Source organism: Scyliorhinus canicula, chromosome 12 (assembly GCF_902713615.1).
Source record: "Scyliorhinus canicula chromosome 12, sScyCan1.1, whole genome shotgun sequence".
In the NCBI taxonomy this organism is placed as follows: domain Eukaryota; kingdom Metazoa; phylum Chordata; class Chondrichthyes; order Carcharhiniformes; family Scyliorhinidae; genus Scyliorhinus; species Scyliorhinus canicula.
The window spans coordinates 10,852,022-10,870,130 of NC_052157.1; the positions used below are offsets into that span (position 1 = coordinate 10,852,022).

General features: G+C 51.1%; 1 protein-coding gene across 3 annotated transcripts in view; it reads left to right on the plus strand.

The window, feature by feature from the left end:
• Positions 1-18,109, plus strand: part of coro2ba (coronin, actin binding protein, 2Ba) — a 203,928-nt gene that overhangs the window by 118,493 nt on the left and 67,326 nt on the right. For all 3 annotated transcript variants that reach the window (XM_038813207.1, XM_038813205.1, XM_038813206.1), the window contains one exon: positions 11,337-11,537. In XM_038813207.1, the coding sequence (XP_038669135.1) occupies positions 11,337-11,537 (201 nt within the window). The remainder of the gene's footprint in view (positions 1-11,336; positions 11,538-18,109) is intronic.

An 18,109-nucleotide genomic window follows, 5' to 3' on the forward strand; every position in this document is an offset into this window, starting at 1 on the left:
TCGCTGAATGGCCTGCTGCCAATCTGAGGGTAGGTAGCTGCCCTTCTCTTCTCCAAGGCATCCCAGATTCGTGTGGGAGCCCCCTTGGTGAACCATGTAGCAGGCCTCTTGGCTGCCATCCCCCTGACTTGGGTGTGAGCTGCAGAGCCATTTAAACGCAAAGCCCTCTCGATTGAAGCTCTCGGGCATCCTCTGTGGCCGGGCGAATCAGACACTTCGCCTCTCAGTGCACTATTTGTCGCGTCAGAGAAAGGAAAATTCAAAGTGCCTACAGAGTGCGATCCGGGGGGGAATCGAACCAATTTTCTCACCGAAAATTACACTTTGTCTTTCTTGGGGGAATATCCGTCCAATGACTCTTCCAATGCAACCAATAACTTGTTGATTATCCGTGGTAAGACGTGGCAACATACCGTGTAAACATTCTAATATTTGAAGTGTGTTTCTAAGAGACGGGTGATTGTGGTGGGAATGGTATAAAATGAACAGTTACAACTGCCCCTTTACTCCAGTTTGTGGCTTATCAAACCACATTGGGCTGCACGGTAGCACAGTGGTTAGCACTGTCGCTTCACAGCGCCAGGGACCCGGGTTCGATTCCCGGCTTGGGTCACTGTCTGTGCGGGAGTCTGCACGCTCTCCCCGTGTCTGCGTGGGTTTCCTCCGGGTGCTCCGGTTTCCTCCCACAAGTCCCGAAAGACGTGCTTGTCAGGTGAATTGGACATTCTGAATTCTCCCTCTGTGTACCCGAACAGGCGCCGGAGTGTGGCGACTAGGGGATTTTCACAGCAACTTCATTGCAGTGTTAGTGTAAGCCTACTTGTGACAATAAAATATATTATTATTAACATGGAGACCAGTGCCATCATAAGCACACACGAGTGATCCGTCACCACCATTGACCATCAACAAGAGCAGGTTGTCCATCCAAACTAATATCATAAAAGAAATGAATGGGAATTTGAATAGCAATCAGCAAGTTTAGGAACACAGTCACCTTCCATTCATTGTCCACCAATCACAGAGTGTTCTTAACGCATCAATGGACACGGTGATTAAAATCTTGGGATGGCGAATTGATGGCCCATTTTAACATCTCATCTGATTTTCCTTAACTTTAAAGCTGTCTATTAGTTTCATGCGACCTGTGTAAAATGGTTTTGGAAAGGACCAGTTCCGTGGGTCGATCCTCTAATCAGGCCCTTATGTGATCACTTCACTCCGAGCCCTGCATGGGGATGAGAAAAATGTTACGCTGGTAATGAGGAGCCTGACTGCGAAGGTCGATTGTTGGTGCAGTCAAAAGGGAGCTTAACTCGTTCCAACTGAACTCTGCGTGACCTGGGATTACTCAATGCTGAAACCAGGCACCTGAAACTGGAAATGAGTACGTAACCTGGGCCGATATTTCCCCATAAAACTGGAGGAACGCTGCACCGTCAGAGGGGTCTTCCTTCGGAATGTTAAGCTGAGGTCCAGTTCTGTTCTATTCTCAGAAGAGCGGGGAGCTCTGGCGATGTCCTGTTCAACATTCCTCACTGCGCCAACTCCAGCAAATGCAGTTGCGCTGGTTTGCGTCTCACGTGCTGCTTCTGGGATCTTGCTGTGTGCAAATTGGTTGAAACATTTCCCCACGCAGTTACCGCATACAAGCTGCAATACATGTTAACTTCGCTTCGCGTGTTCTTCGGACATTGGTTACAGTTTGTTCTTCCCGCAAAGTTCACGGGTCGTATAGGTGTCCCCGCAGGGCACCCCCCTGGGTGCCCTCTGTCCCCAGCCGGCCCATCAGCTGTATGGGCGCGCTCCAGCACAATCCGTGGCATCATGTTGGCTGGGATGAGTGTGGGTGGGGAGTGTAATGTGTATGTGCGACTGCAGCTTGTCAGCCTCCCGAGTGTCAATCACGGACCTGGCGAATCCCACACCGTAGTTCATTGGAATCGATTGTGTTCCACGTGACACCGGTGCTCGTCCCTCAACGGTAGCAGAATTCGTCCTGGTGCGGCGCCGGTTTTTCTGTCGTAAAAGTCCACGGATTCTGCGTTGCCGTCAACGTCTCATAAATGGAGAACCCTGCCCCACATTTTCACAGTTTTGGTATGGGAGATAAGAAACTGGATAAGAAAGTTGAATGTAACAGCTTTCGAGGAATTAACCATCTCCCCAGCGAGAAATCACACAGGCGTCGTTTAGTGCTTTTTAAAAACATGAAGCTGGTGCAATGGCTGCCGAGGGGAACTGAGGAGCCATTTCCATTTCTGGGCTTGCAGCTCAAGGGTACTGGAGCAGCCTCTAGCTTCACAGCAGAAGACTATTGTTAATAAGGTATTTCCTTGTTAGTTGTGAGAGCCCTCCACAGCTGTCCAGTGCATTCTCCTGGGTACACGTCAATGTCTCAGACGGTAATTATTACATCGCATTTCAATCAAAGTTTGAAGCCTGAAGAGTTTGCCTGACCTCTACAAGCGTCAGCACCATAGAGGCAGCAGCCAACAATCAAACACTCAAAAGTTGGACTTCAGCATTAGGGATAGCCTCACATAGATACATAGAAGATAGGGGCAGGAGGAGGCCTTTTGGCCCTTCGAGCCTGCTACACCATTCATCACGATCATGGCTGATCATCCAACTCAATAACCTAATCCTGCTTTCTCCCCATAGCCTTTGATCCCATTCTCCCCAAGTGCTATATCCAGCCGCCTCTTCAAAGTTTTAGCATCACGACCAAAGGGTGAGAGTGTGGGTCAGGAGAGGGCACCTGAGTATGATCTCTCGAACGTTCCTGGCCGGGGTCTGGGGTCGAGGGGCTCCTATTGTGGCCGGGGGTGAGGGTGCAGAGCGAAATTTTCCAGCAAAACTGGCTCGGTGGATGGCACTCTGAGAGAAGGCGTGACACGTAAGGGTGGGGGAGGCTTGGGGGATTTGAGGGTCCTGGGGTGGAAGCCCTAACCGATTGTCGGTCTCTCTCCTTCTCCACGTCCTTACTGATAGCAAAATGGATGGCGGTGTCAGTCCTGGAGAGGTTGCCTTCGTGGTGCTAGTGGCAGCCCAGGCGGCCAGACGCCGGAGAAGGCAGCAGTATCAGCGCTGGCTTGAGGCGGCACCCATGTGCAGGGGGTCGCTGCACACCGTGAAGAACGAAGCGCCGGCCATGGCAGAGCCCTACGGGGGTGGCGCGGAAGGAAGGAGTGCCCCCATGGCACAGGCCCGCCCGCAGATTGTTGGGCCCCGATTGTTGGGCCAGGGGCCCCCGGGGTCCGATCCCCCTGCGCCCCCTCCTGAGGACAGCATCAGCCAAGTCCCGCCGTGTGGGACCATGTCCAATCCACGCCAGCGGGACTGGCCAGAAATCGATCGCTGCTCAGCCCATTGGGGCCCGGAGAATGCCGGGGGGGGGCGCTGCTAACGGCTCCCAACCGGCGTGGCGTGATCCCCGCCCCCGCCCAAAACCCGGCGCTGGGGAATACGGCAGTCGGCGTCGGAGCGACGGGATTCACGTCACCCCCCCCCCTCGGGGATTCTCCGACCCGGCGGGGAGGGGTGGGGGGAGTCGGAGAATCCCGCCTTGGGACATCCGATCAGATATTTCTGAAGTGTGGTCACTGTGGCAAAATAGTAAACGTATGGGCTGGTTTAGCACAGTGGACTAAACAGCTGGCTTGTAATGCAGAACAAAGCCAGCAACGCGGGTTCAATTCCCGTACCAGCCTCCCCGAACAGGTGCCGGAATGTGGCGACCCAGGGCTTTTCACAGTAACTTCATTGAAGCCTACTTCAAGTATGGTAGCATTGTGGATAGCACAATTGCTTCACAGCTCCAGGGTCCCAGGTTCGATTCCGGCTTGGGTCACTGTCTGTGCGGAGTCTGCACATCCTCCCCGTGTGGGCGTGGGTTTCCTCCGGGTGCGCCGGTTTCCTCCCACAGTCCAAAGATATGCAGGTTAGGTGGATTGGCCATGATAAATTGCCCTTAGTGTCCAAATTGCCCTTAGTGTTGGGTGTGGTTACTGGGTTATGGGGATGGTGTGGAGGTGTTGACCGTTAGGTAGGGTGCTCTTTCCAAGAGCCGGTGCAGACTCGATGGGTCGAATGGCCTCTTTCTGCACTGTAAATTCTATGATAATAAGCGATTATTATTATAATTAAACAGTCACTTTGTACAGAGCGAGCTCCCACAAGGGGCAGTGCGATAACCGTCAAATAATCTGCGTGGTGATGATATTGGTGGAGGGATAAATATTTTTTAAAAATACATTTAGAGTACTGAATTCATTTTTTCCAATTAAGGGGCAATTTAGCGTGGCCAATCCCACCTACCCTGCACATCTTTGGGTTGTGGGGGCGAAACCCACGCAGACACGGGGAGAATGTGCAAACTCCACACGGACAGTGATCCAGAGCCGGGGCTGAACCTGGGACCTCGGTGCCATGAGGCAGCAGTGCTAACCACTGCGTCACCGTGCTGCCCTGTGAAGGGATAAATATTGACCAGGAAACGCGGAAGAGCTCTCCTCTGCAAAATAGTGCTGTGCGATCTTTTATCGCAGGGGACATAGCCTCAAAAAAGGGGGCATAGCCTCAAAATAAGGGGACGTAGATTTAGGACTGAGTTTAGGAGGAACTTTTTCACCCAAAGCGTCGTGAATCTATGGAATTCCTTGCCCAGTGAAGCAGTAGAGGCTCCTTCATTAAATGTTTTTAAGATAAAGATAGATCATTTTTTGAAGAATAAAGGGATTAAGGGTTATGGTGTTCGGGCCGGAAAGTGGAGCTGAGTCCACATAAGATCAGCCATGATCTCATTGAATGGCGGAGCAGGCTCGAGGGGCCAGATGGCCTACTCCTGCTCCTAGTTCTTATGTTTTAATGTTCTTATGTGCTCCTGAACGAGGAGTCAGGGCCTCAATTCAACATCTCACAAGGCCATAGCTCTCATAGTGCTGCACTCCCTCGGTGCTGCACTGTTGCGTCAGCCTAAGTGATGGAGTGGTCCTTAAACCCAGTGATCTTTTGACACAGCAGCGAGACTGATACCACTGAGCCATCACTGCCACCTTTTTAATGAGGTGTCAATTTTCGGAGGGTACACAGCTGTCTCTGCCCCAAAATAAACGGGACACTAAGGACTCTGTAACCGGCGACTTTGAGATTGACATTAATGTAAATGGATAATGCTTCTCACTTATTGTCTGGTATAAGCGGGTGCCTATTCTAAATGTGAATGTTTTGATTGTTCGGGGTTTGGATCTATAAAGGGTCCTTGTACAAGCAGCTGCCCAGGGCCTCTGAGGGGCCAACACTTGCCTGTTGCTGTTTTTGGCTTTTCTTTAATTGCCGGAAAAATGGGACTGTTGTATTCCTCATTCAGACAGGCAGAGTGCTCTCTGAGTTCATTAGGGTCCAGTGTCAGGTCAGCTTGTCTGTGCAACACTGCGTCCAATAAAAGCAAATCGCAGCGGAGTGAGAATCCACGACATTGTGTTGGAAAGAATAGATCTTGCTCTTGCCTGTGAACTGGTGCAATTTGCCCTGTAAATCACGAGAAATGAAGTCACCCACGAACAAATAGAACTTCACATTCCACATGTGACAGGACTGCGAAAATGAATAGTTATGGTGGTAGAGCCAGGCCGCCCTTAGGAAAATGTGCGTGGCAAGTTATTTTTTACTATTTGACTGCCAAATATTTCCCTTCGCGCAGCCCTTCAAAGTTGACTAGCAGCAACATGAGGAGTTATTCTGACATCTGCAGTAAGTGATGATTTTACTCTATCTTTTGATCTCAGTCATGTTACTTGCACCCCCCCCCCCTCCTCCCTTGCTACATGTCCACATACCTGCACTGTACTGTAACTGTGGCTGTAATCATGCCCCCCCACCCATCCCCCAAGCAGGGTGAGTTACCAACCGAAGAGGCAAATCCCTGGCAGCTGCCCATATTCCAATCAGTGCCAGGCCGAGACCTCGACCTGCAGGCCTGCGGGATTGCATCCACCATTACTTACAGCCACCTGGTTGGACAGAACTTGAGCGTTTCTGAAAAAGGAGACATGACGCCAAAGTTTTTCACCTCACACTCATCAGGTCAAACATGGGAATTATTCTTTTTCTTTATTCTTTCATGGGATGTGGGGGTCATTGGCAATGCCGGCATCTGTTGCCCATCCTTAATTGCCCTCGAACCTTGAGTCAACCACATTGCCAGGGGGCTGGAGTCACATGTAGGACAGGCCAGGTATGGGCGGCAGATTTCCTTCCCTAAAGGGCATTAGTGAACCAACAATGGTTTCCATGGTCATTATTACTGAGACTAGCTTCATAATCCCAGATTGCAACTTGACTTCAAATTCCAGCAGCTGCCGTGGTGGGATTTGAACCCTGTTCCCCACAACACTTGCCAGGACTTCTTGCATTACTGGCCCAGTGACATTACCAGTACGTCATTCACTCCCGCCGAATGAAAATTTCAAACAAATACAGCAATTTGTCCTTCAGAAGAAAAGGGTTGCTGATTGGTCGGCAGGTGGACTCTAGCTGACGAGGTTTGGGGGCTGCACAGAGCTCGGGGAGCCCATCGTGCCCCGTTGCTGTCTCCATGGCACTGCCTCGACCAATCAGAATTGACTTGCCAACCAATCACAACCACCCATCTCCCACAGTGTAAATTGTTGTGATCGCCTGATCATTCTGACGAGTCCAAGGTGAAAAACTTACGCACTGTGTCTCTCTTTTCCGTTCTCACCGTTCCTTTGAAACATTTGTAGCACTTCGCTACTAAAAAAGCAAAACACAAACATGAATTTTCAGCAGCTGACTTAGCAGATGAAAATGTTCCCCCAATATTATCGGGGCTAAATTTCACCGGTGAGAAAATACAAACTGGTAGACAATCTGTTGAGTCCTTCCAGGCATTCTATCAGCCATGGCTCCATGACATTGTATAATTAGCCAGTTCACTATCCTTGGAGTGCTGTAATTACCTTTATGCCTCAGAGTCAGAAGATTATGGGTTCAAGCACCACTGTGGGAACCGAAGCACGTACTCCAGGCTGACACTTCCAGTGCATTACTGGAGGAGTGGGGGGAGGGGAGGGGAGGGGGGGGGTGCAGCATTGTTGGAGGTGCAGACTTTAAGATGATAAACTCTCTATGGTGAATGCCTAAAAATCCCATGGACACTATGTGCTGGGGTCCCAAAGCCTAGCGATCCAGGACTTGTCACAAACAGCATCTTACTCACTATCTGAGCATCTATTACGTGTGTCGTGAGGATGTCGCTTTAAGAAATGTTTGGCTGCTCATGTTACTGCAGTGATGTCACGAGTGTGGATGGAGCTGAGTTCTAGTTCTGCTTTTTAGTTTCACTTTAGGAAAGCTTGGGTGTGTCTGTCTTTTTTGGTTTTGTTTTTCAGTGTGTTGCAGCTGAAGTCAGACAAAGCAGGTGTACTGCTGCTCTCTCTGCCATGAAGGACTATCTCTTGATCATTTGGTGAATTCAGAATTATAAATGTTTTCAGTATTGAATGTAAACCCTGATGTGCTTCTGTTTAAAGGTTTGTTAAGTCTTCTGGGTGTTAAAAGGACAGCATACAGATTACTTAGTGTTGTATTCTTTGGAGGGTGTATTTGATTTACTGCTTGCTAAGATGTTTGTTTTAGAAAGGTTAACTTGAGTTCATAGAATAAACATTGTTTTGCTTTAAAAAATACTTTTCCATTTCTGCTGTACCACACATGTAGAGTGGGCCGTGTGCTCCCGATACCACAATCTATTAAAAGTTGTGGGTCAGGTGAACTCCATGATACACTTTGGTGTTCTCTAAACCCTGGCCCATAACACATGCCTGTACTCTACCCGCACTCTGCTGAGAACTCGGTCATGTGACCTCTTAAGTAACCACGTCATCACATGACCACATGGTCGACAGCCACTGTTTGAAGATGCGCAGAGCCTGGTGCCCGGATCACTATTTATCCTTCAACCAACATCACTGAAAAGAGATTATCTGATGATTGGATTGGATTTGGATTTGTTTATTGTCACGTGTACCGAGGTACAGTGAAAAGTATTTTTCTACAAGCAGCTTAACAGATCATTAAGTACATGAAAAGAAAAGGGAATAAAAGAAAATACATAATAGGCAGCACAAGATACACAATGTAACTACATAAGCACCGGCATCGGGTGAAGCATACAGGGTGTAGTGTTAATGAGGTCAGTCCATAAGAGGGACGTTTAGGAGTCTGGTGACAGTGGGGAAGAAGCTGTTTTTGAATCTGTTTGTGCGTGTTCTCAGACTTCTGTATCTGCTGCCCGATGGAAGAAGTTGGAAGAGTGAGTAAGCCGGGTGGGAGGGATCTTTGATTATGCTGCCCGCTTTCCCCCGGCAGCGGGAGGTGTAGATGGAGTGAGTGGATGGGAGGCAGGTGCGTGTGATGGACTGGGCGGTATTCACGACTCTCTGAAGTTCCTTGCGGTCTTGGGCCGAGCAGTTGCCATACCAGGCTGTGATGGGATCTTGCTGTGTGTAAATTGGGCGCTGCATTTCCCACATTTCAACAAATGGTTACACTTCAAAAGGTGCTTCACCAGGAAATCCCAAGGTGGCGAAAGGTGCTGCAGAATTTGTTAATTTTGCATCAGCTGCAGGAGGAGAGGGATACCGAAAGCTGAGGCAAATAAGACCATAAGACATAGGAGCAGAATTAGGCCACTCGGCCCATTGAGTCTGCTCCGCCATTCAATCATGGCTGATATTTTTCTCATCCCCATTCTCCTGCCTTCTCCCCATAACCCCGTATTAATCAAGAACCTATCTATCTCTGTCTTAAAGACACTCAGTGATTTGGCCTCCACAGCCTTCTGTGTCAAAGAGTTCCACAGATTCACCACCCTCTGGCTGAAGAAATTCCTCCTCATCTCTGTTTTAAAGGATCGTCCCTTTAGTCTGAGATTGTGTCCTCTGGTTCTAGTTTCTCCTACAAGTGGAAACATCCTCTCCACGTCCACTCTATCCAGGCCTCGCAGTTTCAATAAGATCCCCCTCCTTCATCCTTCTAAACTCCAGTGCGTACAGACCCAGAGTCCTCAACCGTTCCTCATAGACAAGCTCTTCATTCCAGGGATCATTCTTGTGAACCTCCTCTGGACCTTTTCCAAGGCCAGCACATCCTTCCTTAGATACGAGGCCCAAAACTACTCACAATACTCCAAATGGGATCTGACCAGAGCCTTATACAGCCTCAGAAGTACATCCCTGATCTTGTATTCTAGCCCTCTCGACATGAATGCTAACATTGCATTTGCCTTCCTCACTGCCGACTGAAGCTGCACGTTGATCTTAGAGAATCGTGATCAAGGACTCCCAAGTCCTTTAGTGCTTCTGATTTCCTAAGCATTTCCCCATTTAGAAAATAGTCTATGCCTCCATTTCTGCTTCAGAACAGAGGTTCTAAAGGTTGTCTAATATTGTGGATGCCGGGGGACTGTGATGTGGTATTAATCTTGTGCGGGATTCCAACAGTATTAGCGCTGTAAGAGCAAAGCTTAAGTAGTTTATAATTGGTGCCTCTACCAAGAGATTAGTCTGAAACCTTGAAATCGTTAAAACTAAAATTACAATAAATGTTCACATTATTCCCATTTGATTGAAGGGATTTTTATTGTATCCTGTGCTTGCACCACAGATAGCGTCACCATGGTAGACGCAAGGACAGAAATCACAAGACATTCTCTGGGCACGAGAGTAGTTGGAGTTTCAAAGTGGTTTCACTGCTTCCGCGCCCACACTTGATTCGAGCAATGCTCTGTCTGGATGATAACATTTATTGTCCATCAGAGACGAAGGATGCATGGTGCGAGCCGTTTCGCCCAAACTTCCAAAAAAGAGCCGGGTGTTTATTTGTAAGAGGAACAATTTCATTGCTAAGGAGAGAGAGAGTGGGGGAGTGGGACACATTGGATAAGCGATGGGCAACCTTGGCCAGTGAATGCTCCGCAAGAGGGGCCCCCCTTCATCACAACGGGCCGCAAGATTGAAATCAGGTTTCTTCACTAACCACGAATAAAGTTAAACACATTTAATACATATTGAATATTTCATAATGAGTTATGGAAAACGCTTAATCATTTATATATTAACAGAACTGTCACCAACTTCAAATGGTAAAAACAAAGGGTGGAATTCTCCGTGGCCCGACGCCAAAATTGGGATCGACGATCCGGTGGTGAATGGCTTCCGACGCCGGAATCGGGGCAGGCGCCGTTTTGATGGCGGTTCGCGATATTCCGCCCCCTCCATTGGGACGCGCGGTGCGCGCAGTCACAAGGCCATTGGCGCATCATCAGCCGACCCACCCGCGATGCTCCGCCTCCGATGGGGCGAATTCCCGACGGCGGGGGCCATGTGTGGTCCCAGAGGGCGGGAACCTGCCGTGCCGGCTGCAGAGTGTCCAGCGCCACCACACTCGACCGGGATCCATGCCGCTGGCCGGGGGGGCTGCTGCTCGGGCTGGGGTGGGTGGTGGGGGGTGGGCAGGGGGTGGTCTGTGGGTTCAGGGTGGGCCTGTATGCAGTCCAGCAAGGCCGCCGCCATGTTTTCTGGCGTGACTGGTCAGCCCTGCGCATGCGCGGCCTGGGACCCGGCGATTCTCCAGCCATTTTCTGCGCGATCCGCGGGTGTCTCACACGGTGCCAGTGCTAGCCCCTCACCCCGGGGAGGGGTTCGTGCTAATTGTCCCGTCGTGAACACCATGAATTCTGCGTTGGCGTCGGCACTTAGCCTCAGAAACAGGAGAATCCAGCCCAAAATATTGAGTCCTACCGGTAGGAAAAAAAACTACGCGGACAGAAATCGGCGGACGTGTCCACCCTGCGCGCGGGCAACGGTCAACAAAATGTCTCGGGTGACGCACTCAGAACCCAGGTGGCCCCCGGGCCGCAGGACTGGAGAGTTCTTTAATGGAGCTGTGTTTCGTATGATTCAATGCTTCACAGGGTAAGATTTAGTTGGTTTGTTATTCATCATGACATTGTGAGCCTGTTACAGAAGCATGTAGCTATGATTTTGTCGCATGGAGAAGATTCTCGGTGAATGGGTTTACAACGGCACGACAGATGGGAAGCAAGGGAACTTTGCCCTTCTCCTGCCAGTCTCTAGGTTAAACCTTGGTGAGGTAAAGGGTGTTGGACATCCAACATTTCATTGTCAGACGGACATGGGTCACCAGAGGGGACGATTGGCTGGGTTTTCACTGTCATGTGCCCGCTGCCACCGAATGCTGGCTGGCACCTGGGGATCCGTGCTAACACGGTTGCTCTGCTTGCTTTGCAGATGTCATGGCGCCCACAGTATCGCAGCTCCAAGTTTCGGAATGTTTACGGGAAGGCTGCGAGCAGGGAGCACTGCTTCGACGGCATCTCCATCACCAAGAACGTCCATGACAACCACTTCTGTGCCATCAACCCCAAGTTCCTCGCCATAGTAACGGAGGCTGCCGGCGGAGGCTCCTTTCTCGTCATTCCACTGGAACAGGTAAGAAGCATTTCCACGGCAAGGTGAAGCCATGGCAACCTCAAGCATAGGTAGCATCACGTTGTAGTTTGTACAGGAAGTAGGATTCGCTGCCAGACCCTTAAATTAAACAGTGACTGGGAATACTTCTAAAGTCTCAACTGTTTGTTCTTTGAAACATTCCTGATAGCGCAAATACGATTAAACAGTGTTATAGCTGTAAAGAAGGGATTCAGGCCGGTGTTCCTATGAGAAGGATTACTGGGACACAGAACGTTGCCATGGTCACAGGAGATCAGGGAAAGGGGGGATAGAGAGATACAAAAATATTTTCTCTCTTTTATTGCTGTGTGCAGATTGGCTGCAATTTGTTCAAAAATACTTAATTGGCTGCAAAGTGCTTTGAGAGGTCAGGTGGTTGTGAATCATCGAATGATAGCATTTACAGAGCAGAAAGAAGCCATTTGGCCCATCGAATCTGCACCGGCCCTTGGAAAGAGCACCCTACCCAAGCCCACACCTCCAAACTATTCCCGTAACCCAGTAACCCCACCTTACGTTTTTGGACACGAAGGGCAATTTAGCATGGCCAATCCACCTAACCTGCACATCTTTGGACTGTGGGAGGAAACCGGAGCACCCGGAGGAAACCCACGCAGACACGAGGAGGACGTGCAGACTCCACACAGACAGTGACCCAAGCCCGGGAAGCGAACCTGGGACCCTGGAGCTGTGAAGCAACAGTAATAACCACTGTGCTGCCAAGTTATATAAATGCAAGTTCTTTTGCTGCAAGGATCAAATCTCTGATTTAGCTTTTTCTCACAGAGCATGGACACTCCCAGAGTCGGCTTTAAGAATTACAGGAAATCCCTCGTAACCGTGCCCTGTGAGAGTTCAGGACATCACGGGCCAGCTGTGGGGGTGACGGAATCCGGCTGGATCTCTGCCCCGCACCCCCCCTCCCCTCCCCACCCCACTGTGGGGGAGGAGCGGGGTGGGGGGGGGGGGGGGGCAGCCTGCCAGCCAGCAGTTACAGGACACAGCTACCCGCGCTGTGAGACAGGTTAACACAGACCCCGCTACATTGCACCGAATTAGGGGGCAAAGGGATCAGAAAGCAAACAGCTTCACAGCTGGAGAGGGGGGGGGGGGGGGGGGGGGCACAGAGCTGAGAAAGGAATGGACGAAGACACGGGCAGGGGAGGTATAAAACTGGAGGACGAAAGACCGGCTGCAATCAAAGGCTTGCCGATGTGTGGCGAACTCAGGAATTCACTACGGACCCAGACAGCATTTCGGACCACAAAACATTGTGATCCCTAAGTCAGGACTTTCCAGCAAATGTCACGCAGCACGATGCTACGCCCCTTCAATACATTTCATGCACTTTGGTTTAATTAAAAAATCATCCTTCACTCTCCTGGATGTGCCCCCCCCCCCCCCCCCCCCCCTATCCCCCACCCCACATAATCCTTCTGCACTGTAAATTCTGTGAAAATCCACACTGAGTGAAAATTACAGCCTAACTCACGGAGTCCCGTGGGAGCAGCCTGTCATTGATGGCACCGGGCCCACAAAAAAAATAAATGAAATTATCCACACAGGTGCCCCACGTTTTAATGGAAAATATGTCAGTTTAAATGAATTCTCCAGCAGGAATGTGTCCACAACAGGCCCCGGGGATCCCATAGCAACAGGCATTCAACCCACAATGCCAGCTATCTGGAATGGGTCATTTATTTAATCTGTGGTTCGCGCGCGGCCTGTAATTCTTCACAATGGTGAGGGGAAAAGCGCTTTTGCTTTCTTTGTTCCGTTTGTGGTAATCACACACGATCGTCCTCAGCAACTCAAAAACGTTCCACCTCCATGGGCCGGAAGGACAGGGAGGGGGGGTGGGAGGGTTGGGGGGGGGGGGGGGGGGGGGGATGGGGGAGGGCGACAGTGGGTATGTCACTGGACCATTAACCCAGAGACCTCGGCTAACGATCAGGAGGTAAGGCTTCAAAAAAAACCTCCCACGCCAGCTGGGGGAATTTAAATTCAGTTAATTAAATAAATCTGGGATTGCAAAACTAATCTCGGCAATAGTGGCCAGGAAACCAGGGCGGCGGGGGGGGGGGGGGGGGGGGGGGCACAGCGTTCAGCACGGCTGCCTCACGGCGCCAGGGATCCGGGCTTCAATTCCGGCCTCGGGTGACTGGCTGTGTGGGGTTTGCAAGTTCTCCCCGTGTCTGCGTGGGTTCCCTCCGGGTGCTCCGGTTTCCTCCCGCAGTCCAAAGGTGTGCAGGTTAGGTGGATTGAACATGCGAAGGTAGCTGTGGTGATCTTTGTGAGGGGTTTCCAGGGTGAAGGGCATAGTGATCCCAAAGATAGACAAAGCTATTTTGAAGAACTTTGCTAATTTTATTAAGACTACTAAATTTGAGTTCGACACCTATTCTGAATAACAAACATACATGTAAGAATGAAACTACACTCACTAACACTATCTCTACCTACTAATTGTAACAATTATATCTTAACTAACTCTGCAATACACTGTGAATCTTATCTTCTTCAGCTACAGTCTAAACTCCTCCCCTTAGTTTAAGAGCCAGTGCAATTTATAGTACTGTCACTCTAGTGGGCAAGGCTTAACATAACATTAACTCTTCACCTGCTGTATAATGTCACAGTAGTTTCATGACCGGTACAGGCTTGGAGGGCTGAAGGTTCCTGTGCTGTATTGTTCTTTGTTCTTACGTTTCTCCCTAGTGACCAAAAAGGTTAGGTGGGGTGACTGGGTTATGGGGATAGGGGCCATGGGCTGAGGTAGGGTACTCTTTCCAAGGGTTGGTGTCGATATGATGCCAACATTGTGGAAAGATTAGGGAATAAATCTGCCGTAATAGTTCACCATTCCTAAAAAGGGTTTCAATTCCAATGTATTTTTGGGGGTCAGCATATCTTTAATGACTTTGATCTTCTCCTCCAAAGACCTGAATCCTAAGTGTGTCACTTCATGAGCTCAAAAAGTACAGTTTTCCCTTTTCAGCCGTACTCTGTCCTTTCAAAAATCTTTTTAAAAACTTCTTCGAGAGTTGCCAGTTGCTCCTTTTTCAGATGCTCCTGTAATCAGTACATCATCGAGATAGACAATCACAGGGGCAGCATGGTGGCGCAGTGGTTAGCACTGCTGCCCCACGGCGCCAAGGTCCCAGGTTTGATCCCGGCTCTGGGCCCCTGTCAGTGTGGAGTTTGCACATTCTCCTCGTGTTTGCATGGGCTTCGCCCCCCACAACCCAAAGATGTGCAGGGTAGGTGGATTGGCCATGCTAAATTGCCCCTTAATTGGAAAAAATTAATTGGGTATGAAAAAAAGAGATAGACAGTCACCACGTGAAGGTCCTGTAGTAAACCTTCCATCGTGCACTGGAATAGCGCAAAGACAGATAAGACTTTGAAGGGTAACTGGGTAGATTGGTATAAGCCTGTGTTGGTATTTATGGTAACAAATTACCTGAGAGTTTCGTCTAACTCTCTAATTGTTGGTATGCATCACTCACATCAAGTTTGGTGTAAGTTAAACCTCCTGCTAATTTAGCGTATAAATCTTCAATTCTTGGTGTTGAGTTCCAATCCAATTTGGCTGCTTGATTCACAGTTAGTTTGTCGTCTCCGCGTATTCTGATTATTCCATCCTGCTTCACAACTGGCACGATTGGAGCCGCCCACTCTGAAAACTGTACAGGTTTGACGATTCCTAATTCTTCTGGCCGATTGAGTTGCGATTCAGCATTCACCTATAAGGCATAGGGGATGGATCGAGCTCTGAAAAACTCAGACGTCACCTCTAGATCCATGTTAATCTTTGCTTTAAGGCCCTGCATCTTGCCCAACTCGTTTTGGAAAACTCTCTTTTTGTATTACGTTAAACTACCCAATTATTTCTTTTTCCCAATTAACGGGCAATTTAGCGTGGCCAATCCACCTATCCTGCACATCTTTGGGTTGTGGGGGTGAAACCCACGCAGACACGGGGAGAATGTGCAAACTCCATGTGGACAGTGACCCGGGGCCGGGATCGAACCCGGGTCCTCGGCGCCGTGAGGCAGCAGTGCTAACCACTGCGCCACTGTGCCGCTCCTTCGTTTTGGAACTCGCTTGATTTTTAAAAAAAAATGTCATGAAGACCTCGTTCGTTAACATAATAACTGTAAATGGAGAAGGATCTATTTACATATTTACCATAGTCAGCGTAAAGTAGCATCTCACTCCCAGAGCAATGCTAACTGGGAGGTCTTGTCTCATTGGGCCCTGAGTGGGGCCTGCTTTAAAACCTTGCTCATAACATACCCCAGACGGTTGGCCTCCGTCCCCTATTGGGGAGCTCGGACCCCATACGTCCCACGGGGGCGTCAATGATTGTTTCCCATGGTCCACCTGTGGGTTACGCCAGTTCATGTGGTAGATTTGCAGCCAATTTAATTCAATTTGGCAAAGCCATCCCGAGCCCATCAGACTTGGCCCTTGCCCCCGATCCGTTCCCGCCCCCCGCACACCGATTATTAGCGGGTGTTGAGTTGACTTGAAAACATGGGGCTGGATTCTCCGATTTGGAGACTGTGTCCTGACGCCGACGTGGGAACGGTGGCATTTACGACCGAGAAAACGGTGCAAAATGGCCACTGACCCTCCTTCTGGTGGGGGGCCTAGCACGCTGGCAGCAGAGAGCAGACGGCTGTAGCTGCCGATACGGCCGGAGAATTGTCGGGTCCGTGGCCGACCATGCGCACGGTGGCAGCCTGCAGCGGCCGCACCGTGAAACCTGTGACTGGCTGCGCGCGGGCTTGCCAAATAGTGATCCTCTTTGGCCAGGCTCGTCATCCCCAGACCACCCCCCACCAGTGCCCCCAGCCCCTGCCAAAGCCCCACCCCCCCCTGCCCGCAGATTGGCCCTCCCCCCCGACTGTGGCGGCGCTGGACCGAGTCCGCAGCCACCACACCGTGTTCCCGGAACACAATAGCACAGGTGACCCACGCCGTCAGGAACTCGGCCCATCGGGGGCGGAGCTTTGGGGGGAGGCCCTCAGATGACATCCTGAGGCCGCCCGGCGTTCTGGAGGGGGCAGAGCATCGCCAAAGCGGCGCCACCCCCTGATTTAGGTGCCAACGGGTTTCTCCGCTGATCGCTAAACGCGATTTCGCCGTCGGAGACCGGAAAATCCCTCCCATGATCTGACTCAGGGCAAGACAGCGACCAGCAACTTTTTAAATGAGGGCTCCATAAAACACAATCTCTGGAAGTTTCCAGACCGGTATCTGTGCCGGTTTCCACTCGCTCCACATTTTCCCATTCACACTCAGTGAACTGGCCAGTAGCCATTGGCAACTGTGTCCAAATGGGAGGGATCGGCCGTGGGGAGAAATGTTCGGAGAATCTGATCCACTTCAAAGGACACTGAGTTTACCCCAGCGGAGGGAGAAGGTTCAGATAAATTCTTCCCCTCTCATCAGGGCTGGGATTCTCCGAAATCCTGGCCGGAGTGGTGTACGCCGGCGTCAATGGGCCTCCTGGACCAATTATTCTCCGGATTTCAGGGGGATAGAACAGCGCTGGAATGCTGCACGCTGCTCCACTGCCGAAAGCCGGGCCTGCACGGCCGGCGCGGTTCCGCGCATGTGCGTGACAGCCGTCTCCGTGCCGGGGCAAGCGCGTGGTTGCCCTCTCCGCACCGGCCTACGCGCAACATGGCGGAGCCCTCCGGGGGCCCGGCGCAGAGGAACCCAGGCACTCCCCGGAATGAGCGGGCCCACCGATCAGCAGCCCCCGATCCTGGCCACCGTGGAGGATGGCCCCGCAGCCGGAATGCCGAGGTCCCGCCGGGTAGGACCATATGTGAACCATGGATCTCGGCCCGTCATGTGCGGAGGAGAATCGCCCGGGGGTGGGTGGGGGGCACTTTCAACAGCCCCCGACCGGTGCCGTGGCAACCGCGTGGGCACAATTGCCGCTGATTCTCCGGTCGGCGGAGAGTTGGCGGCCCGGCATCGGAGTGGCGTATGGGATTCTTGCGCCCCCCCCCCCCCCCCCCCCCGGCCGGGTCCACGACCCGGCACACGCTCGGAGAATCCCGGCCCCGGTCCTTCCTGTGCCACCCGATAGTATTTTTCAGTGCGCGATGAGCCCCTATCCAGTGTAACGACTCAGCAGAGAAACCTGGAAGTGCTTACTGGGAGAGCAAGGGCCGTTTTTGTGGCATTCCCATAAAATCCCGTAGAATCCCTACAGTGCAGAAGGAGGCCATTCGGCCCATTGAGTTTGCACCGACCCTATAAAAGAACACTAACCTAGCCCAACTGCTCTGCTCTATCCCCATAACCTAACCTCACCTTTGGACACTAAGGGTCAATTTAGCATTGGCCAATCCACCTAACCAGCTGTCAAACGAGCTCCGACACAGAAGCCGCCGACGTTGGGGGTGACTGTGCGGAGTCTGCACGTTCTCCCCGTGTCTGCGAGGGTTTCTTCCGGGTGCTCCGGTTTCCTCCCACAGCCTAAAGATGGGCAGGCCAGCTGGGGTTATGGGGATAGGGCAGGGGAGTGG